This window comes from Triticum aestivum, chromosome 5B, assembly GCF_018294505.1.
Source record: "Triticum aestivum cultivar Chinese Spring chromosome 5B, IWGSC CS RefSeq v2.1, whole genome shotgun sequence".
Lineage (NCBI taxonomy): Eukaryota > Viridiplantae > Streptophyta > Magnoliopsida > Poales > Poaceae > Triticum > Triticum aestivum.
In genome coordinates this window covers 635,757,175-635,779,948 of record NC_057807.1, presented here as the reverse complement: position 1 = coordinate 635,779,948, position 22,774 = coordinate 635,757,175, and the positions used below count along the sequence as shown (strand labels likewise).

General features: G+C 48.0%; 3 protein-coding genes across 3 annotated transcripts; all 3 read right to left on the bottom strand.

Moving 5' to 3' along the window:
• Window positions 1-12,609: 12,609 nt before the first annotated feature.
• LOC123117288 (uncharacterized) lies at window positions 12,610-14,420 on the bottom strand. Its single transcript, XM_044538068.1, has 2 exons — window positions 13,243-14,420; window positions 12,610-12,941 (listed from the first exon to the last, which is right to left on the bottom strand). Exons 1-2 carry the CDS (start codon window positions 14,354-14,356, stop codon window positions 12,907-12,909), a joined length of 1,149 nt encoding a protein of 382 aa, XP_044394003.1. The 5' UTR covers window positions 14,357-14,420; the 3' UTR covers window positions 12,610-12,906.
• A 2,754-nt stretch (window positions 14,421-17,174) lies between these two features.
• LOC123117286 (uncharacterized) lies at window positions 17,175-19,110 on the bottom strand. The gene is made up of 2 exons (XM_044538067.1): window positions 17,904-19,110; window positions 17,175-17,605 (listed from the first exon to the last, which is right to left on the bottom strand). Exon 1 carries the CDS (start codon window positions 19,016-19,018, stop codon window positions 17,981-17,983), a length of 1,038 nt encoding a protein of 345 aa, XP_044394002.1. The 5' UTR covers window positions 19,019-19,110; the 3' UTR covers window positions 17,175-17,605; window positions 17,904-17,980.
• Window positions 19,111-20,493: 1,383 nt separating this feature from the next.
• Window positions 20,494-22,146, bottom strand: LOC123117285 (uncharacterized). Its single transcript, XM_044538066.1, has 2 exons — window positions 21,134-22,146; window positions 20,494-20,795 (listed from the first exon to the last, which is right to left on the bottom strand). The coding sequence occupies exons 1-2, from the start codon at window positions 22,083-22,085 to the stop codon at window positions 20,761-20,763; spliced, it is 987 nt and encodes a 328-aa protein (XP_044394001.1). The 5' UTR covers window positions 22,086-22,146; the 3' UTR covers window positions 20,494-20,760.
• Between the last annotated feature and the right edge of the window lie 628 nt (window positions 22,147-22,774).

Sequence of the window (22,774 nt, the reverse complement as noted above, 5' to 3'; positions counted from 1 at the left end):
CCACAAGCAATCGTGTGGAGGAAATTATTGGCTCGTCTCATCCCCTCGCCACAATTTACATCCACCACCACCTGAAGCCACATACGGAGAGGTGGAAACCTCGTCCAGATCGGATCCAACACGAGCCCGGTGAGGGAGTCCTGGATTAGGGGGTATCCGGACAACCGGACTATATACATCGTCCGGACTATTGAAGCATGAAGATACAAGACTCAAGACTCCGGCCCGTGTCCGGATGGGACTCTTCTTTGCGTGGAAGGCAAGCTTGGCGATCCGGATATTATATTTCCTTTCTTGTAACTGACTCCGTGTAAACCCTAGCCCTCTCTGGTGTCTATATAAACCGGAGAGGTTGGTCCTTAGAACGCCGATTACAATTACAATCATACCATCATAGGCTAGCTCCTAGGGTTTAGCCTCTACGATCTCGTGGTAGATCTACTCTTGTACTACTCATATCTTCAATATTAATCAAGCAGGAAGTAGGGTTTTACCTCCATCTAGAGGGCCCGAACCTGGGTAAACATTGTGTCCCTTGCTTCCTGTTACCATCAGCCTAAGACACACAGATCAGTGTTGGAAATATGCCCTAGAGGCAATAATAAAAGTGTTATTATTATATTTCTTTGTTCATGATAATAGTCTTTTATTCATGCTATAACTGTATTATCCGGAAATCGTAATACACGTGTGAATACATAGACCACAATATGTCCCTAGTGAGCCTCTAGTTGACTAGCTCGTTGTGATCAACAGATAGTCATGGTTTCCTGGCTATGGACATAGGATGTCGTTGATAACGGGATCACATCATTAGGAGAATGATGTGATGGACAAGACCCAATCATAAGCATAGCACAAAGGTCGGTTAGCTCGTTTGCTAGAGCTTTTCCAATGTCAAGTATCTCTTCCTTAGACCATGAGATCGTGTAACTCCCGGATACCGTAGGAGTGCTTTGGGTGTACCAAATGTCACAACGTAACTGGGTGACTATAAAGGTGCATTACAGGTATCTCCGAAAGTGTCTGTTGGGTGGACACGGATCGAGACTGGGATTTGTCACTCCGTGTTACGGAGAGGTATCACTGGGCCCACTCGGTAGTGCATCATCATAATGAGCTCAAGGTGGCCAAGTGTCTGGTCACGGGATCATGCATTACGGTACGAGTAAAGTGACTTGCCGGTAACGAGACTGAACGAGGTATTGGGATACCGACGATCGAGTCTCGGGCAAGTAACATACCGTCTGACAAAGGGAATAGTATACGGGGTTGCTTGAACCCTTGACATCGTGGTTCATCCGATGACAACATCGAGGAGCATGTGGGAGCCAACATGGGTATCCAGATCCCGCTGTTGGTTATTGACCTGAGAGCATCTCGGTCATGTCTGCATGTCTCCCGAACCCGTAGGGTCTACACACTTAAGGTTCGGTGACGCTAGGGTTATTAGGAAGACTTGTATGTGATTAGCGAATGTTGTTCGGAGTCCCGGATGAGATCCCGAACGTCACGAGGAGTTCCGGAATGGTCCGGAGGTAAAGATTTATATATGGAAAGTTGTTAAACGGACTCCGGAAAGTTTCGGGGGGCATACCGGTATTGTACCGGGGCCACCGGAAGGGTTCCGGGAGTCCACCGGGAGGGGCCACCCCTCCCGGGGGGGGCACATGGGCTGTGTGGGAGAGGGAGCCAGCCCCTGGTGGGCTGGGCGCGCCTCCCCATGTAGGCCCATGCGGCTAAGGCATGGGAGGGGGAAACCCTAAAGGGGGCGCCCCCCTAGCTTGGGGGGCAAGCCTCCCCTCTTTCCCCTCTCCCTTTGGCCGCCGCCCCCTCTAGGGTTTCCCCTAGAGGGCCGACCCCCCTTGCCCCTTCCCCTATAAATAGAGGGGTGAGGGGAGGGCAGCCGTACCAAAAGCCAAGGCGCAGCCCCTCCCCTCCCCAACACCTCTCCTCCTCCGTACGTGCTTGGCGAAGCCCTGTCGGAGTACTGCTGCACCAACAACACCACGCCGTCTTGCTGCCGTTGGAGCTGTCTTCCTCAACCTCTCCTTCCTCCTTGCTGGATCAAGACGGAGGAGATGTCGCCCGTACCGTACGTGTGTTGAACGCGGAGGTGCTGTCCGTTCAGCACTTGGTCATCGGTGATCCGAATCACGTCGAGTACGACTCCATCATCACCATCCCCTTGAACGCTTCCGCACACGATCTACAAGTGGTATGTAGATGCAGACTCACTCCCTTGACTCATTGCTTAGATGAACTCATAGATGGATCTTGGTGAAACCGTAGAAAAACTTTAATTTTCTGCAACGTTCCCCAACAGTGATATCAGAGCTAGGTCTATGTGTAGTTCTCTTTGCACGAGTAGAACACAATTTTGTTGTGGGCGTAGATCTTGTCAACTTGCTTGCCGCTACTAGTCTTATCTTGCTTCAGCGGTATTGTGGGATGAAGCGGCCCGGACCAACCTTACACGTACGCTTACGTGAGACCGGTTCCACCGACTAACATGCACTAGTTGCATAAGGTGGCTGGCGGGTGTCTGTCTCTTCCACTTTAGTTGAAGTGGATTCGATGAAAAGGGTCCTTATGAAGGGTAAATAGAAGTTGACAAGATCACGTTGTGGTTATTCGTAGGTAAGAAAACGTTCTTGCTAGAACCCAATTGCAGCCACGTAAAAGATGCAACAACAATTAGAGGACGTTTAACTTGTTTTTGCAGCAATTGTCATGTGATGTGATATGGCCAGAAGTTGTGATGAATGATGAATGATATATTGTGATGTATGAGATCATGTTCTTGTAATAGGAATCACGACTTGCATGTCGATGAGTATGACAACCGGCAGGAGCCATAGGAGTTGTCTTTATTTTTGTATGACCTGCGTGTCATTGAAGAACGCCATGTAAACTACTTTACTTTATTGCTAAACGCGTTAGTCATAGAAGTAGAAGTAGTCGTTGGCGTGACAACTTCATGAAGACACGATGATGGAGATCATGATGATGGAGATCATGGTGTCATGCCGGTGACAAGATGATCATGGAGCCCCGAAGATGAAGATCAAAGGAGCTATATGATATTGGCCATATCATGTCACTACTTTATATAATTGCATGTGATGTTTATTATGTTTTATGCATCTTGTTTACTTAGAACGACGGTAGTAAATAAGATGATCCCTTACAACAATTTCAAGAAGTGTTCTCCCCTAACTGTGCACCGTTGCTAAAGTTCGTCGTTTCGAAGCACCACATGATGATCAGGTGTGATAGATCCTTACATTCACATACAACGGGTGTAAGACAGTTTTACACATGCAAAACACTTAGGGTTAACTTGACGAGCCTAGCATGTACAGACATGGCCTCGGAACACGGAGACCGAAAGGTCGAACACGAGTCGTATGGAAGATACGATCAACATGAGGATGTTCACCGACGATGACTAGTCCGTCTCACGTGATGATCGGACACGGCCTGGTCGACTCGGATCGTGTAACACTTAGATGACTAGAGGGATGTCAAATCTGAGTGGGAGTTCATTCAATAATTTGATTAGATGAACTTAATTATCATGAACTTAGTCTAAAACCTTTTGCAAATATGTCTTGTAGATCAAATGGCCAACGCTCATGTCAACTTGAACTTCAACGCGTTCCTAGAGAAAACCAAGCTGAAAGATGATGGCAGCAACTATACGGACTGGGTTTGGAACCTGAGGATCATCCTCATAGCTGCCAGGAAACGATATGTCCTAGAAGGACCGCTAGGTGACGCTCCCGTCCCAGAGAACCAAGACATTATGAATGCTTGGCAGTCTCGTGCTGATGATTACTCCCTCGTTCAGTGCGGCATGCTTTACAGCTTAGAACCGGGGCTCCAAAAGCGTTTTGAGCATCACGGAGCATATGAGATGTTCGAGGAGCTGAAACTAGTTTTCCAAGCTCACGCCCGGGTCGAGAGATATGACATCTCCGACAAGTTCTATAGTTGTAAGATGGAGGAAAATAGTTCTGTCAGTGAGCACATACTCAAGATGTCTGGGTTGCACAACCGTATGACCCAGCTGAATATTAACCTCCCTGATGAGGCAGTCATTGACAGAATCCTTCAGTCGCTCCCACCAAGCTACAAGAGCTTTGTGATGAACTACAATATGCAGGGGATGGTAAAGACCATTCCTGAAGTATTTTCTATGCTGAAGTCAGCAGAGGTTGAAATCAAGAAAGAACATCAAGTGTTGATGGTCAATAAGACCACTAAGTTCAAGAAGGGCAAGGGTAAGAAGAACTTCAAGAAGGACGGCAAGGAGGTTGCCGCGCCCGGTAAGCCAGTTGCCGGGAAGAAGTCAAAGAATGGACCCAAGCCTGAGACTGAGTGCTTTTATGGCAAGGGGAAGGGTCACTGGAAGCGGAACTGCCCCAAATACTTAGCGGATAAGAAGGCCGTCAACACTAAAGGTATATTTGATATACATGTAATTGATGTGTACCTTACCAGTACTCGTAGTAACTCCTGGGTATTTGATACCGGTGCCGTTGCTCATATTTGTAACTCACAGCAGGAGCTGCGGAATAAGCGGAGACTGGCGAAGGACGAGGTGACGATGCGCGTCGGGAACGGTTCCAAGGTCGATGTGATCGCAGTCGGCACGCTACCTCTACATTTACCTACGGGATTAGTTATAAACCTTAATAATTGTTATTTTGTGCCAAGTTTGAGCATGAACATTGTATCTGGATCTCGTTTGATACGAGATGGCTACTCATTTAAATCCGAGAATAATGGTTGTTCTATTTATATGAGAGATATGTTTTATGGTCATGCCCCTATGGTCAATGGTTTATTCATAATGAATCTCGAGCGTAATGTTACACATATTCATAGTGTGAATACCAAAAGATGTAAAGTTGATAACGATAGTCCCACATACTTGTGGCACTGCCGCCTTGGTCACATTGGTGTCAAGCGCATGAAGAAACTCTATGCTGATGGACTTTTGGAGTCTCTCAATTATGAATCGTTTGACACATGCGAACCATGCCTCATGGGCAAGATGACCAAGACTCCGTTCTCCGGAACAATGGAGCGAGCAACCAACTTGTTGGAAATCATACATACCGATGTGTGCGGTCCAATGAGCGTTGAGGCTCGCGGAGGATATCGTTATGTTCTCACTCTCACTGATGACTTGAGTAGATATGGGTATGTCTACTTAATGAAACACAAGTCTGAGACCTTTGAAAAGTTCAAGGAATTTCAGAATGAGGTAGAGAATCAACGTGACTGAAAGATAAAATTCCTACGATCAGATCGTGGAGGAGAATACTTAAGTCACGAATTTGGTACACACTTAAGGAAATGTGGAATCGTTTCACAACTAACGCCGCCTGGAACACCTCAGCGTAACGGTGTGTCCGAACGTCGTAATCGCACTCTATTAGATATGGTGCGGTCTATGATGTCTCTTACCGATTTACCACTATCATTTTGGGGATACGCTCTAGAGACAGCTACATTCACTTTAAATAGGGTACCGTCTAAATCCGTTGAGACGACACCGTATGAATTATGGTTTGGGAAGAAACCTAAGCTATCGTTTCTAAAAGTTTGGGGATGCGATGCTTATGTCAAGAAACTTCAACCTGAAAAGCTCGAACCCAAGTCGGAAAAATGCGTCTTCATAGGATACCCTAAGGAAACCATTGGGTATACCTTCTACTAAAGATCCGAGGGCAAGATCTTTGTTGCCAAGAACAGATCCTTTCTGGAAAAAGAGTTTCTCTCGAAAGAAGTAAGTAGGAGGAAAGTAGAACTCGATGAAGTCCTACCTCTTGAACGGGAAAGTAGTGCAGCCCAGGAAAATGTTCCTGTGATGCCTACACCAACTAAAGAGAAAAATAATGATGATCAAGGTACTTCGGATCAAGTTGCTACTGAACTTCGTAGGTCCACAAGGACACGTTCCGCACCAGAGTGGTACGGCAACCCTGTCCTGGAAATCATGTTGTTAGACAACGGTGAACCTTCGAACTATGAAGAAGCGATGGCGGGCCCAGATTCCAACAAATGGCTTGGAGCCATGAAATCCGAGATAGAATCCATGTATGAAAACAAAGTATGGACTTTGACTGACTTGCCCGATGATCGGCGAGCGATAGAAAACAAATGGATCTTTAAGAAGAAGACGGACGCGGATGGTAATGTCACCATCTATAAAGCTCGACTTGTCGCTAAGGGTTATCGGCAAGTTCAAGGGATTGACTACGATGAGACTTTCTCTCCCGTAGCGAAGCTTAAGTCCGTCCGAATCATGTTAGCAATTGCCGCATACTATGATTATGAGATATGGCAGATGGACGTCAAAACGGCATTCCTTAACGGTTATCTTAAGGAAGAGCTGTATATGATGCAGCTAGAAGGTTTCGTCGATCCTAAGAATGCTAACAAAGTATGCAAGCTCCAGCGATCCATTTATGGGCTGGTGCAAGCATCTCGGAGTTGGAACATTCGCTTTGATGAGATGATCAAAGCGTTTGGGTTTATGCAGACTTATGGAGAAGCCTGCGTTTACAAGAAAGTGAGTGGGAGCTCTGTAGCATTTCTCATATTATATGTAGATGACATACTTTTGATGGGAAATGATATAGAATTCTTGGACAGCATTAAGGCCTACTTGAATAAGTGTTTTTCAATGAAGGACCTTGGAGAAGCTGCTTATATATTAGGCATCAAGATCTATAGAAATAGATCGAGACGCCTCATAGGTCTTTCACAAAGCACATACCTTGATAAAATTTTGAAGAAGTTCAAAATGGATCAGTCCAAGAAGGGGTTCTTGCCTGTATTGCAAGGTGTGAGATTGAGCTCGGCTCAATGCCCGACCACGGCAAAAGATATAGAAGAGATGAGTGTCATCCCCTATGCTTCAGCCATAGGATCTATTATGTATGCCATGCTGTGTACCAGACCTGATGTAAACCTTGCCGTAAGTTTGGTAGGGAGGTACCAAAGTAATCCTGGCAAGGAACACTGGACAGCGGTCAAGAATATCATGAAGTACCTGAAAAGGACAAAGGACATGTTTCTCGTTTATGGAGGTGACGAAGAGCTCGTCGTAAAGGGTTACGTCGACGCTAGCTTTGACACAGATCTGGATGACTCTAAGTCACAAACCGGATACGTGTATATGTTGAATGGTGGAGCAGTAAGCTGGTGCAGCTGCAAGCAGAGCGTCGTGGCGGGATCTACATGTGAAGCGGAGTACATGGCAGCCTCGGAGGCAGCGCATGAAGCTATTTGGGTGAAGGAGTTGATCACCGACCTAGGAGTCATATCCAATGCGTCGGGGCCGATCAAACTTTTCTGTGACAATACTGGAGCTATTGCCCTTGCGAAGGAGCCCAGATTTCACAAGAAGACCAGGCACATCAAGCGTCGTTTCAACTCCATCCGTGAGAATGTTCAAGATGGAGACATAGAAATTTGCAAAGTACATATAGATCTGAATGTCGCAGATCCATTGACTAAACCTCTCTCGCGAGCGAAACATGATCAACACCAGAACTCTATGGGTGTTCGATTCATCACAATGTAACTAGATTATTGACTCTAGTGCAAGTGGGAGACTGTTGGAAATATGCCCTAGAGGCAATAATAAAAGTGTTATTATTATATTTCTTTGTTCATGATAATAGTCTTTTATTCGTGCTATAACTGTATTATCCGGAAATCGTAATACACGTGTGAATACATAGACCACAATATGTCCCTAGTGAGCCTCTAGTTGACTAGCACGTTGTGATCAACAGATAGTCATGGTTTCCTGGCTATGGACATAGGATGTCGTTGATAACGGGATCATATCATTACGAGAATGATGTGATGGACAAGACCCAATCCTAAGCATAGCACAAAGGTCGGTTAGTTCGCTTGCTAGAGCTTTTCCAATGTCAAGTATCTCTTCCTTAGACCATGAGATCGTGTAACTCCCGGATACCGTAGGAGTGCTTTGGGTGTACCAAACGTCACAACGTAACTGGGTGACTATAAAGGTGCATTACAGGTATCTCCGAAAGTGTCTGTTGGGTTGACACGGATCGAGACTGGGATTTGTCACTCCGTGTTACGGAGAGGTATCACTGGGCCCACTCGGTAGTGCATCATCATAATGAGCTCAAGGTGGCCAAGTGTCTGGTCACGGGATCATGCATTACGGTACGAGTAAAGTGACTTGCCGGTAACGAGACTGAACGAGGTATTGGGATACCGACGATCTAGTCTCGGGCAAGTAACATATCGTCTGACAAAGGGAATAGCATACGGGGTTGCTTGAACCCTTGACATCGTGGTTCATCCGATGACAACATCGAGGAGCATGTGGGAGCCAACATGGGTATTCAGATCCCGCTGTTGGTTATTGACCTGAGAGCATCTCGGTCATGTCTGCATGTCTCCCGAACCTGTAGGGTCTACATACTTAAGGTTCGGTGACGCTAGGGTTATTAGGAAGACTTGTATGTGATTACCGAATGTTGTTCGGAGTCCCGGATGAGATCCCGGACGTCACGAGGAGTTCCGGAATGGTCCGGAGGTAAAGATTTATATATGGAAAGTTGTTAAACGGACTTCGGAAAGTTTCGGGGGCATATTACCGGTATTGTACCGAGGCCACCGGAAGGGTTCCGGGGGTCCACCGGGAGGGGCCACCCCTCCCGGGGGGGCACATGGGCTGTGTGGGAGAGGGAGCCAGCCCCTGGTGGGCTGGGCGCGCCTCCCCACCTAGGCCCATGCGGCTAAGGCATGGGAGGGGGAAACCCTAAAGGGGGCGCCCCCCTAGCTTGGGGGGCAAGCCTTCCCTCTTTCCCCTCTCCCTTTGGCTGCCGCCCCCCTCTAGGGTTTCCCCTAGAGGGCCGACCCCCTTGCCCCTTCCCCTATAAATAGAGGGGTGAGGGGAGGGCAGCCATACCAAAAGCCAAGGCGCAGCCCCTCCCCTCCCCAACACCTCTCCTCCTCCGTACGTGCTTGGCGAAGCCCTGTCGGAGTACTGCTGCACCAACAACACCACACCGTCTTGCTGCCGTTGGAGCTGTCTTCCTCAACCTCTCCTTCCTCCTTGCTGGATCAAGACGGAGGAGACGTCGCCCGTACCGTATGTGTGTTGAACGCGGAGGTGCTGTCCGTTCAGCACTTGGTCATCGGTGATCCGAATCACGTCGAGTACGACTCCATCATCACCATCCCCTTGAACGCTTCCGCACACGATCTACAAGTGGTATGTAGATGCAAACTCACTCCCTTGACTCGTTGCTTAGATGAACTCATAGATGGATCTTGGTGAAACCATAGAAAAACTTTAATTTTCTGCAACGTTCCCCAACAATCAGGACCCCCTACCCGAGATCCGCCGGTTTTGACACCGACACCCAGCGTGGGAACAATGTTCTCATGTGAGGATGGGAGTTGGTGCCATGGACACATAATGTCACACATGCCATGACCCTCAACTTTCACCTCCCTCGAGGCTGCGCTATTTTTAGCATCCACTCATCCCTCTAGTTGGTAGTTTCTACTCGTTTTTTTTGTTTGTTAAAAAAGCATTCCCTTACTTTATTGCACAATATTTTGTGACATGCTTCACATGTTTAAATTTTTTTTGAACTAAGAGCACTCATGTAATTACTTTTGCATTATTTTAGTTGTTTTTGTAGCCTCTATTTATGCATTATTTTAACAAGATACACTCAACAACGCGCAGGGTGTCATCTAGTTTGATCAAACTAGACCACCATGTGAGTGGGAAGTTCTATTTTCATGTGCATTATACTTGGGCTAAAGTGAACACAAGTTCCATGAAATCACATTGTATTTGAACGACTACAACATTGATTACTCTTGGACGCATGAGAGCAAGATGATACTCTACGATGACATTCAAAAATCATGAGTTATCTTCCAGGACCTTTTACTTAGCATGGAGGTTTACCTTAGCCCACTCTAATGATTAAATCCACACATTTAACTCCGCTTTGTGTTCAGCTGGTCCAATATGTACACATCACAACAAACTCACCATGTCATTGTTGACCTAGATCGAGCACATAGCACACAAGGGAAATGAAATTCCTCTACAAGTTTGGTCATACCCTAGCTTTGTCTGAAAATACCTTATGTCCTCATGCGCAGAAGGTGGGTTGCGACGAAGAAGTGGTGATCACACATGAGCACACAATCGGTGCACTACAAGGCAACGGTCCTTAGGGAGGCCAATGATGGAACAACACATCCCTACCAATTACGGTCACTGCCACTTTCATGCTCAAACAGAGGGGACTATATGGAGCTTTTGCCAAATATTGATTTAGTCATTTTTTAGTGCATGCCCGTTTCTACCTGTTGTTGATGATGCAACTTGAGACAATGAATGCAATTCTCTCTCTTAACATGGTGCTATAGAGGAACTGCATTTGTCGATAAGATCAAAGCATCTACACACTTAGCACTTCACTCGTAAGAGGCTCGCAATAGTACATGCATATGCCCATGTGCTCCTTATGACGGAATTGAAGTGCATGAAAGCATGCATCCCATGGTTGTTGCCCCATATCTCACAATGCTCCTATTTAAGCACGGGAAGAGAAACCAAACATGATCACGATTCACGAAGAAGCTGTCATGCATCCTTGAGGCCAGCCAAGCATGAAGTACAACCTAATTGTTACTAGATTCATAGGGGCGTACACCACAAGCATATATGCATAAGTCTTGCATGTAATTGGAAACAATGTTGTAATGTTATTGGAAAGACAAACATTATAGGACTCGGACGCATCAGGATTTGGGATAATGTTATCATGTGTTTCTACATCACCTAACAACAACATGATTGTTGGTTGCATACGAGCTCTTCTCAATTCTCGAGAACATCCATGACTGCCCAGGTTTGGACTATTATTTAGGATTTCAGGTTCTTCTCACGGGTATGATAGAGCTGTGATAGGAGACGAGGATGCTCTACCCTACGACAACACGTCATCTATCACCACGCCAAATCAGTTTTTTGTACATGCAATGGCGACACAACAATTAGATTGTTCGCGTGGTGGATGTACGAGATCCCTAAAAGGCAGTGGCTCTGAAATACTCCAAGAATTAGCTTGTTTTTATGATGGACGTACGAGATTCCTAGAAGGCAGTGGCTGTGAAACACAGCCATGACAATTGGCCAGAGTAATCACAAGACAAGATCGTTTTATTTTGTGACTTGTGTGAGCATAAGAGGAATCCGTAGTCCTTAGATAAAGCTCTGTGGTGTGTTGGTGCTATGGAAGACGTGTGGGCCAACGTCGCCATTGTCTAGGCGATGTTTATCTTACCGGCCAGCCAATTTGGCATTATGTTTTCATTATCGAGCAAGCCGCTTAAGCTAGTTTTTTTTAAAGGCCGGCTCGGTCAAAGGCCTGGTATTTCTTTTTTTGCCCTTGTTTCGGACCTATATATATTGCCTCGTGAGATAAAAGCATTTTTTTACATTTAACTGAAACTAATTTCTGTTTGATGGTACATTTTCCCTCACCAATAAAACATTTATCTCCGTATTACATGAACACTTTTTTTTTCAAGTGAAGTCGGGAGGGGAGGCCCCTACCTATTTTCTTTTCATTTCATAAAAACAGCAAACCAGGTAAGCAAACAAACAGTCTTACACACTCAGGAAGAGGGGAGAACAGGAGAAAAAACAGAGATGGAGCCTACACAAGTTAAAGACAAAGAAGATGCATTTCAGCCTTCGATCCAGCTTTGGATGGAGTCCCCAACTCTGAGCGTTTGGCTTTGAGACCAGAGCCTCACCATCTCTGAACATTGCCTTGCAACTGTCAAAGGGGGGATTGAGATGTCGTCGAAAACTTTCCGATTTCTGGCGAGCCAAATCATCCAAAGGACTGCAATAGTCACCATTCCCACTATCTCTGCAATAGTGAACAACATTTTTGCTCCATGGATTTTTATTCTTGGTAGTGAAAATACTTCTTGATTCGAGGTAACATTTTTGCGTACATTGTAACGAAAGAGAAAACCACCACAGGAAATGCTTTTGCACACTTTCAGCTTGTATGAGAGCACAGCAGGGGCATGCAGTTCAGTTTATCTGAAGAACAAAGCGTTTTAAGCGAGCATCCAAAATTTTCCAGGGGAGAGTCAGAATGACGAAGGTGGTGAGCGAGGTCGGTGGACCAGGTGGTGTGGCAACAGTCCAGACGCCGTCGAAGGGGGTGAAAGGTGGCCATATCAGACGACACACCATATTGCATCGAAAAGCAACACAGGTGAAAAACAGGTGTTGCCATTCTGATTAGGGTTTAATATGTCCAACTCCAAATGCAGAAGCCAGTCAAAAATCTTGGCTTTGGTTGGAACCTAGTTTGATATCAAGACTTGGGGGTGACTGAGGGTAGTGACGATAGCAGCATATGCCCCATCCATCAGTATGTATGCGAGGGTCAACTGTCGATTAACGGAAGACATTAAAGTCTTACAGAGTCGTCAGCGGGTAGGCGAGCTAAAAAATATTACCGGAAGAACAGCTTGTGAAGTACCAGTCAATCATTTTGTGCATTCAGAAAGTACATTTCCTGAAAATTATTAACGACTGAAAGTTATTGCAAGCAAAGGAGCAGCAACTTGTTCAACGAAGTTCCTGCACAAATTCCTAAACAAATTTCCATACACCACATAGTACTAACAACAGCAGTATTGGTCCTTAACCCAGCCTAACAAAGTTACAGGTCCAGAGCTGCACTTGTGCCATATCTAACATCACTACTACCACTACCACCTCCCCATTGATCCACAAGAGCTTGCTCTATTAACTTGAGCTTGACAAACACTGGAAACACCAGCTCACTGCTCCTGGCCAGCACAAGCTGCTTCCATTGCTGCATAAATGCAAGAGAATTACAACATCAAATTAAATGATTGATGAACCAGGCTCAACTGAATGTACATTTTCCTTACCCGCCGATCACAAGGACCGACAAGTCATCCAGACATTTAAGAGAATGAATATGGACATGTACTCCAGTCCAGAGGAACATCCCTCTTTCTTGAGCACATATGTCCTCATGTGTAAAGTTACTTGCTAAGAAACATATTTTCATTTCACGTTGCCAAGTGCCACTGAAAGATTGTAACAAGGAGCTGTACATGACTATATACTATGCACATAGTTGATAGTACCTGGGATGTAGAAGCTCATGTAGGGAAAGATTTTTCTGCAAAGACAAGACACGGGCCTGACTCGACCTGACTCGAGATCAACCATATAAGAACCATCACGAGTTATCACAAAAATGATTTGGGTGCCCTCCGCGATGCCACTGGTCACCAATGCATGTACCCGCCTCCTGAATTCCAATGTTAGGGACATGGCACCAACAGGGAGCAGCGCCTCAAGATCAATTATCCTGAGTTTTGCCCATCCCATGGCTCCCTTGGGTCCGGCCTCCCTCGACCAAAGGGTTAGATTTGCGGCATCCACCACGGCAGCGAATCCCAGCAGACCGTCTTGCGTCGCCATGAGAGTCCCATTGCCATCGATTGGCTTCTCCAACATTGACAAGCAGACTGTACCAAGTTGGCACTCGATGATGCCGCCCAAGTTGAAGTAGAGTGCATCACCCACAAGGACGCTAGGCGCAGCTGAATTGGTAAATCTGACATTGGGGTGATGAAGAGAGGTGAGCTGGCTCCACACGCGAGTCTCCGACGAGTAGAGCCAGCCCGATGTGACCTCTTGGACATCATTGGTGGTCACGACGGCCAGACGGAAGTGCCCTGCTTGGCAACCATGGTGGTCGCAGCCTTGTGCGGCGCCGGCGCAGAACACCGCCGCACTGAAGCTGACCGGCGCCGCACTGAAGCTGACCGGGTGAGTATAGGGGGAGGTCACGAGGCGCTGGTGGCCCGTCACAGGGTCCAAGACCATGAGGACGGAGGTGTCCCAGATGCGGGCGAAGAGGGCGCGGCAGTCCATGGCAAAGCAATCGGGATGGTCAGGCTGGGCAGGGAAGAGGGCGGAGGTGGGAACGAAGCGGGATCCCTTTTGGAAGAGCCAGTCGCCCCGTTGGAAGAGCCCCAGGACGGGAGGCGTTCCGTGGAACTTGCGGTAGCGGCGGCGAAAGCCCGAATCGGCGAGGATGCGGCGCCAGGGCTTGCAGACGGCGGAGGCACGGACGAGACAGGCGGGCTCGTCCGGCGGGAGGCGGAAAAACACCTCCTCGACGAGCTCCGGCGAAAGGCGGAGGAACAGATCCTCTACGAGGTCGCTCATCAGCGCCGCCGCCGGCGGCATGGTGCGGCGGAGGCGAGGGTTTGGGTCGGGAAACGAGTGGACCGCGGCCTCTCCGGAGCTACAGTTTTCACCCTTCATTTTTTTTCTTTTTTCTTTTTACAGTTTTCACATTCACTAAGTGCATTTCACGCTAACCCGCAAATTTGGTCCAACCATACATTTCAAGCTGGATTTTAACTAACCAGGCGAAATTCGTGCAAACTCAATAGATTTTCACATCAACCGAACAAAATTCGTGCAAACACGACGAATGTCACATAAACCAGACGAAATTCATTAATCCCTCCGAGTGTTAAAAAACGTCTTACATTATGGGACGGAGGGAGTACAAAGTTAAGTCATCTATTTTGGGATGGAGGGAGTACATTTCAAACATTTTCATTATATCTCGAACATTTAGAAGAAAAGAAACGGCCCAACCCTAAACCTATCCTATAGCCTGTCGTCCATTTCCTTCGTATTCGGCATCAGCGATCATGTCCTCCTTCTTTCGTCTCCATGACGGCGGAGGGCTTCATGACTTGTGAAGTGGAGGTGCACATTCCGGCGAGGAAGAGTAGAATATGGGATATCGATCGGCCCACATGGAACACAATGCCTTGTTGCCTCCCATGCGTTACTCATCCTCGAAGGAGTCCGCGACCAATCCGTCGCCGTTACCAGTGGACTTGAGGTCGATGATGGACGTGGACGGTCTGGCACTGTCCACCTGCCACACGCGCCCCAGAAAGTTGGACGGGGGTGCGTAGGAGGCGTAGCTGGCGGCGTTCATGTCCTCGTCCGCTTTCGCTGCCAGCGCTCGTGCGGCCGCGGCCGCATTTGGCTGTGCCGGCACTGCGTTAAGAGTGGCACGTTAAGAACGCGCGGCCGCGTAGAGCGCCCGTTGCTCCGCAACGAAGTTCGGGTTTGCCGCGGCCATGGCGGCCACGACCTCCTCACTTGCACGCTCACCGTAGATTTGGCCCTCCGCCAGTTCGTGCTGCCCGAGGGGAAGATGGTGGTACCTCTGCTTCTCGTGCGCCTGCTGGAACGCCAACATAAGAGCCGGTGTGGGGTGTTCCTCATCCGCCATGGCGGCGGCATAGCGCGGTTGGCCTGCTCCATGGTCATGACGGCAAGCACAAGTGCCGACTCAGGCCCGGTGTCGTCGTCGAACCTCGTCTTCATTGTGGGGTCATCGTCGAAGACCTCGAGCGAGCTAGCCGACAAGCTGGCCTCGATCCGCTTAGCACAGCGTCTCTGCAAGGTACCCACAAGGGCGGCGATCTCGTGCTTCATCTCCGTCGACGGGCTCTCCCCCAGAGTGTTCCCGCTCGCAATTGTGGTGAATGTGGTGCAAGGGAGGAGGATGTGGAGCAGATGGGTTGTGGTGTGGAGTTTAGCCGGGTGTGGCCGCCTTTAAATAGCGGATTCCGGTGAGGCCAAGCATCCGTCTGCATCAATGCGTGACGTCGGAGTTGGTTCCTTGGCCGACGAGCCCGCTTAATGACGGCATGAGGACGAACGGGTGTGGTAGATATCCGTCTGTCTCGTACAACATACGTCTCTCGGCATTGAACAGACACGAACACCGGCGATGCGGCGTGGGATGCGCTCTTGGCCGGCGCCGCTTTCATGCCGGCGCTAGTGAGAAATCGCATCCGCTCTGGGCCGATGTCAATGCAGATAGGCCGCTCTACAACGACACGGATGCGGGCAACCGGCGCCTGGCTGGCTCAGGAATGCACGTGGGGGCGGAAGGAGGGTTTTTGATGGCCCATGATAGTTAGGAGCGGGAGTGGCAGCGGTCCAGACGTCCGCAGAGACCCCCTCCCCCGCCAGGCACACACTTTGTCTCTAGTCTGGACGTCCGCAGAGCCCGGGCCTAGAGTTTGAGCCCGAAAGCTGGGTCGGGCCCGGGCCCGTCGTTTTCGCATTTTCCTGAAGGGGCCTGGCGGGCTTGGGCCCAAAAACCAGGCCCGATGGTCGGACCGGGCCCGGGCCTAGGTTTTTTGCGTCGGGCTTGGCTAGGCCCGGCCCGAAGCCCGAGGTATGGCCAGGTATACCTACCACCCACCCACCACGCAATCCACCGCCAGCGCCGCCCAATCCACGTTGGCGCGCCCCCAGCATCACCCACGTCCACCCCGCCGACGATGCAGCCACGAGGCGGAACGCCGGTAACAAGGAGTGCACGGCGGGGAGGACAGAGGTCATCGTCCTATCCAACGACGACCACGGTGGCATCGACGGCTCTGGCATGACTATGATGGAAGGGCTGAGCAGAGCGGAGTGGAAGGAGCCCGTGGCTCGCAGCAAAACCAAGAAAAAGGTGATGCAGTATTCTTCAACTCCAAGTTTTACGGTCACTCATATGCACATTGCAAAAGCAGGCACGCTAGACTGATCCCTGTGGCATATGAGTCACCATTTCCCACGATATCTGCAATAGTGAACAACTTTTTCAATCCATGGATTTTTATTCTTCATAGTGAAAATTCTTCTTGACTTGAGCTAACATTTTTACCTACATTCTAATGAAAAGAATTATCCCAGGAAATGTTTTTGCACACTTTGAGCTTGTCAGAACTCAGTACATGAGTCCAGAGGGTGGGATCATAGATGACATTTACTTTAATAAAACAGCAGGGCGTGCAGTTCAGTTTATCTGAATACCAAAGCGTTCTAAGCGAGCATCCAAAAAAATTCCATAGAACAGTCAGAATGACCAAGGTGGTGAGCAAGGTCGGTAGAGGACCAGGCGGCGTCGCAACGGTCCAACGTCGTCGAAGGGGGTATGCGGCATTTTCCAGTAAAGTTTTGTGATGAAGATTCTGCTTATGTATAATCTGTCCAAGTCCAACTCCAAATGCAGAAGCCAGCTGAAAATCTTGACTTTGGTTGGAACCTGCCAGATTTGATATTTAGACTTGGGTGGCTGAGGGGGTAGCGGCATATGCCCCATGCATAGTGAACAGCGATCCATCCATGAGCATGCATACAAGGTTCCTGCACAACTTCCTAAACAAAGTTCCATACACCACATACTACGACCAGCAGTATTGGTCCTTTAACCCAGCCTAGACAAAGTTACTACAGTCTACAGAATAGCAACTTCCTGCTGCAGGTCCAGAGCTGCGCTTGTGCCATATCTAACATCACTACAACCACCGTCTCTTGATTCAGAAGCGCGTGCTCCATCACCTAGAGCTGGATAAACACTTGAAAGACCAGCTCACTGCCCCTGGCCAGTACAGCCTGCTTCCATTGCTGCAGAAATGCAAGAAAATCATAACATAAGCTCAATTGATTCATTTAATGAATCAGGCTCAACTCTACTATGTATGTTTTCCTTTCCTCAATAGGTAAATCCAGACGTTGAAGAGAATATCAGCCTGTACTCCGGAAGAATATCTTGCTTTCTTGAGCACATATGTCCTCATGCCTAAAGTTACTTGCTAAGGAACATATTAATTTTCATTCATGTTGCTAAGTGCCACTGAAAGATTGTCACAAAGAATTGTACTGTACAAGGTTATAAATACACATGCACACGAGTAACTAGTACCTGGGATGCAGAAGCTTGCGTAGGGAAAGAATTTTCTGCCATAAGCATCCACCGGCCGGACTCGCCCTGACTTGAGATCAACCATATAGGAACCAACATGTGCTCTCACAAAAATGATTTGTGTGCCCTCCGCGACGCCGGTGATCGCCAATGCATGTACCGACCGACCTCCTAATGCTAGTGCTGAATTCACATGTTGGGAGCAGCGTCTTAAGATCAATTACCCTGAGTTTTGCCCATCCAATAGCTCCCACAGGTCCGGTCTCGCACAACCATAGGGTTAGATTCGTGACATCCACCACGGCAGCAAACCCCAGTCGCCCGTCTTCCTTCACCATGAGAGTCCCAATGCCATCAATCGGGTTATGAGACATTGACAAGCGCCCATTGCCGTCGACCGGCTTCTCCAACATTGACAACCTGAGTGCACCAAGTTGACACTCCACGATGCCACCAACGTTGAAGTAGAGTGCATCGCCCACAAGGACGCTAGGCGCACCCAAGTTATAGGGACACCTGACATTGGGGTGATGAACAGAGGTGAGCTCGCTCCACAGGCGAGTCTCCGACGAGTACAGCCAGCCCGATGTGACCCTATGCTGCTGATAGGTGGTGACGACGGCCAGACGGAAATGCCCTCCTTGGCAACCATGGTGGTCGCAGCCTTGTGCGGCGCAGAGCACCGCCGCACTGAAGCTGACCGGGCGGTTACAGGGCGAGACCACGAGGCGCTGGTGTCCCGTCACAGAGTCCAAGACCATGAGGTGACAGGTGGTGCCCAAGCTGGCCAAGAGGGCGCGCCCGTGGCGGCAGTCCATGGCAAACCAGCAGGGCCGGTCGCGCTGGGCAGGGAAGAGGGCGGAGGTGCGAACGAAGCGGGCTCCCTCCCGGAAGAGCCAGTCGCCCTGTTGGAAGAGCCCCAGGACGGGAGGTGTTCCGTGGAACTTGTAATAGCGGCGGCGAAAGCCCAGATCGGCGAGGATGCGGCGCCAGGGCTTGCAGACGGCGGAGGCGTGTACGAGGCAGGCGGGCTCGTCCGGCGGAAGGCGGAAAAATACCTCCTCGACGAGCTCCGGCGAAAGGCGGAGGAAGAGATCCTCTGCGAGCTCGCCCATCGGCGCCGGCGGCGGAGGCGAGGGTTTGGGTGGGGAAGAGTGGAGACTCCACGGAGCAGGCGTGCTCGCTGGATGGCTACTACACGGTTCGGTTTAGCCAGTTTTCTTTTCTTTCTTTTTGCGATTTGAGGTTTGAGCTGCCTTCATTTAAAAAAAAAAGAGACGTGTGCCTTTTTCTTCAACACAGTACAGACACGGACATGACACATCACCTTGAGATTGAAAAAGTCACTACAAACACTTTCGCACTCGATGAGAACGTTTTCTCCCAACATCAGGGACTTGAAATCTGTTGAGAAAAGGATACCACTGCCCTTAATCCTTATGACCATCTAACTACAGCCATAACCTGTCGTGCCTTGGCTCTTCGGTACGATATATCGGATAGTAAAATATGAAGAAAAAAACAGGATGAAAGAAATTTATTTCGTGATAATAGGATTTCTTTTTTTATTTATCTGATTTCAGTTGAGAGCCAAGACCAATTGTGGTCCTTTTTAGCCATAGCGCACTGCCACCTTTAGTATGACCGTACAAGACCAATTGATCTGCTACCCTATTTTATCCAGGTCTAAACTTCACAGAAATAAACTCTCTTTTTCACCAAGAACTGGATCTCAGAACGATATGGCCATATGCAGAATACAATGAGCCCTCCCTGTAGAGTGTTGCCAACGCCTGAGTCCGATTGGACAATAACTGAGACTTCCGTATGTTGTAGTGCCAAAGCCATGCCCTATATTAAAGGATGACTTTTCGCCTTGAGAGCATCATTGCAGTTGAATAAAAACCAATACAACAACGCATTTTTAGAAAATAAATCACATGTGCGTGTATGTGTATGTGGGCATCTGCATTTTTACTTTGTTAAAAAGAAGAAAATTGTGTGACTTATTTTGAACTACAATTTTCACATTCACTAATGATTTATTTCAAGGATGTGCAACATGCATCTTTGTAGTGGTGGAAGCATCTTTTGTAGGGCGATAAATACAATTATTTAGTGAATTGAAACATCAATGTTCTAGTTTAATTGAGACGATTTCGTGTCTGATGGGACATTTCTCTTATCTATGTCTCCATGCTACGTGAACAGTTTGTCGTCAGCGGTGGAGTATTCATACCACATCAGGTTCTGCCAGTCCAGTATGTTCCGATGACTACTACCAATCCCCGCAACACATGATCTGCTTGCGTGTAATCGACCCCACACGACATTCATCTGCTTAGCAAAATGCTAATGAATGGATCGGAGCAGGGGATTTGCTGCGTGCTAGGGCCTGACAGTGTAACTGTTTAGAACCCAGATGAAGCTGAGTCAGCCTCCCCCGAAGAAAAATAGAGAAAAGACATGTCAAGAATGGAAAGAAATCCTTGAAAACCTGGTATCTTTTCCAGATCAAGTTAGACCCTGGTTATTAGAAAGTACCTAAGTGCCCACATTTCGATTTCTAGATGATATTCAGTTCTTTTTTCATAGCAAACCATCTTTGCTTCGTGCTGATATCACCATATTTCACAAGATCACAAAATGACTGAAAAGGTCTTTACAAATTGCAAGCAGGGAAGCAACCAAGAACATCATAACCGAAGTTGCATGACCCAATACTAACACCAAAAGTAATCTCACAGATGCAGAGCCACACTTAGTGCCACAACTAACATCACTACAACCACCTCCTCCTTGATTCAAAAGCCCTTCGTCCAGTACCATGAGCTTGATAAACACTTGAAACACCAGCTCATTGCCCCTGTCCCGTACAAGCTGCTTCCATTGCTGCAGGAATGCAAGAAATTTAGAATATATAAAAAGCAACCGATAGATGAATCAGGTTCATCTGAATGTACATCTTGCTTACTTGCCAATTACAAGGACCGACAAGGCACATTAATACACACACAAGGTAAATCCAGACGTTTAAGAGAATACGAACTTGTACTCTAGAGGAACATATCTCTTTCTTGAGCACATATAATATATCAACTTGTGTAAGACTACTTGCTAAGAAACATATATGTGTTTCATTTTGCTAACAATGCTAAGTGCGTCTGGCAGACTGTAACAAAGGAATGTGCATGGTTATATCATATACATATACACATAAGTAATAGTACCTGGGATGTAGAAGCTCATGTAGGGAAAGATTCTTTTGCAAGGACGAGACACCATCCTGACTTGTAGAGACTTGAGATCGACCATGTAGGAACCAACACATGTGCTCACAAAAATGACTTGGGTGCCCTCAGCGATGCCGCTAACCCCATCTTGAAATGTTGGGATCGAGAGGGCCCCTTCAGGGAGCAGCAGCTTAAGATCGATTACCCTATGTTTTTCCACCACCGCAGCGAATCCCAGCCTACCGTCTTCGGCCATCATGAGACTCCCACTGTCATCGATTGGCTTCTCGAACATCGACAAACAGCGTGTACCAAGTTGGCACTCGATGATGCTATCCGCATTGAAGTAGATTGCATCGCCCAAAAGGACGCTATGCACAGCAATGGCAGAGGTAGACTTGACGTTGGGGTGATGAACAGGGGTGAGGTTGCTCCACACGCGAGTCTCCGATGAGTACAGCCAGCCCAATGAGACTTCTTTCCTAGTGGTCACAAAGGCCACAAAGAAATGCCCTCCTTGACAACTGCGGTGGTCGCAGCCTTGTGCGGCACAGAGCACCGCCGCACTGAAGTGGGTCAACTGGTCAACGGGACGGGGCCAGGGCACGCGGCGCCGCTGGCCCGTTATAGGGTCGAAGACGGCGAGGGATTTGATGATGATGGCGAGGGCGCGGCCGTGGCGGCAGTCTGTGACAAACCAGTCGGAGTGGTCGTGCTTGGCAGGGAAGAGGTCGGAGGTGGGGACGAAACGCCCATTCCTTTCGAAGAGTCCCAGGACGGGAGGTGTCCGATGGAACTCCCGGTAGCGGCGGCGAAAGCGCTGGCCGGCGAGGATGCGGCGCCATGGCTTGCAGACGGCGGAGGCGCGCACGAGGCAGGCGGGCTCGTCGGGCGGAAGGCGGAGGAGAACCTCCTCAACGAGGTCGTCCATCAGCACCGGCGGCGGCATGGTGCGGCGGCGGCGGCGAGGGTTTCGGGTGGGGAAAATTGGAGAGCTTGGTCCTGTGTGTGCGTGCTCAGTGGCTACATGGTCCGGTTCAGCCAGCTTGAGCTGCCTAAGAAAAATGAAAAAAAAAAAACAAGACGTGCATTGGATGACCGAGATACGAAACTTTAAATATGGAGAGAGTATCATATTAAAACCACGTTCAAAGAAAACTTCGTGGAAACAATATTTGAAAGTTCAAAAATAAAATAAAAAGAGAGATGTTAAGAGGATGATGTTCTATTGCCATGCAAAAATTCAAGTTCAAACACATTACCATTTACAATGAACTTGAAAAACATAATCAGGAATTTTACATGCTAATAGCATATCATACTATTAACATTCCGTAATTTTTTGTCATTTTTTTAACTTCAGAACATCGTTTTATGTGGTTTTCATCGATTTTCACTAAAATTTGGTTTCCATGTAATATTCTCTCTTACATATGAGCTAGTCTCTCGCTTGAACAGTAAATTTGTATAAAAGTTAAATAAATAAACTGATTTTCTACGTTCTTATAATTTTTCGTGAGAAAAACACATGTCGATTATTTGCATTTATCTTATCGTTTTATCAGCTCTTCATGTTTGATTCCATCGAGTCAGCTGCATTGAGACTAGGGGCACTGCTAGGTACCGGTCAAACCGTAG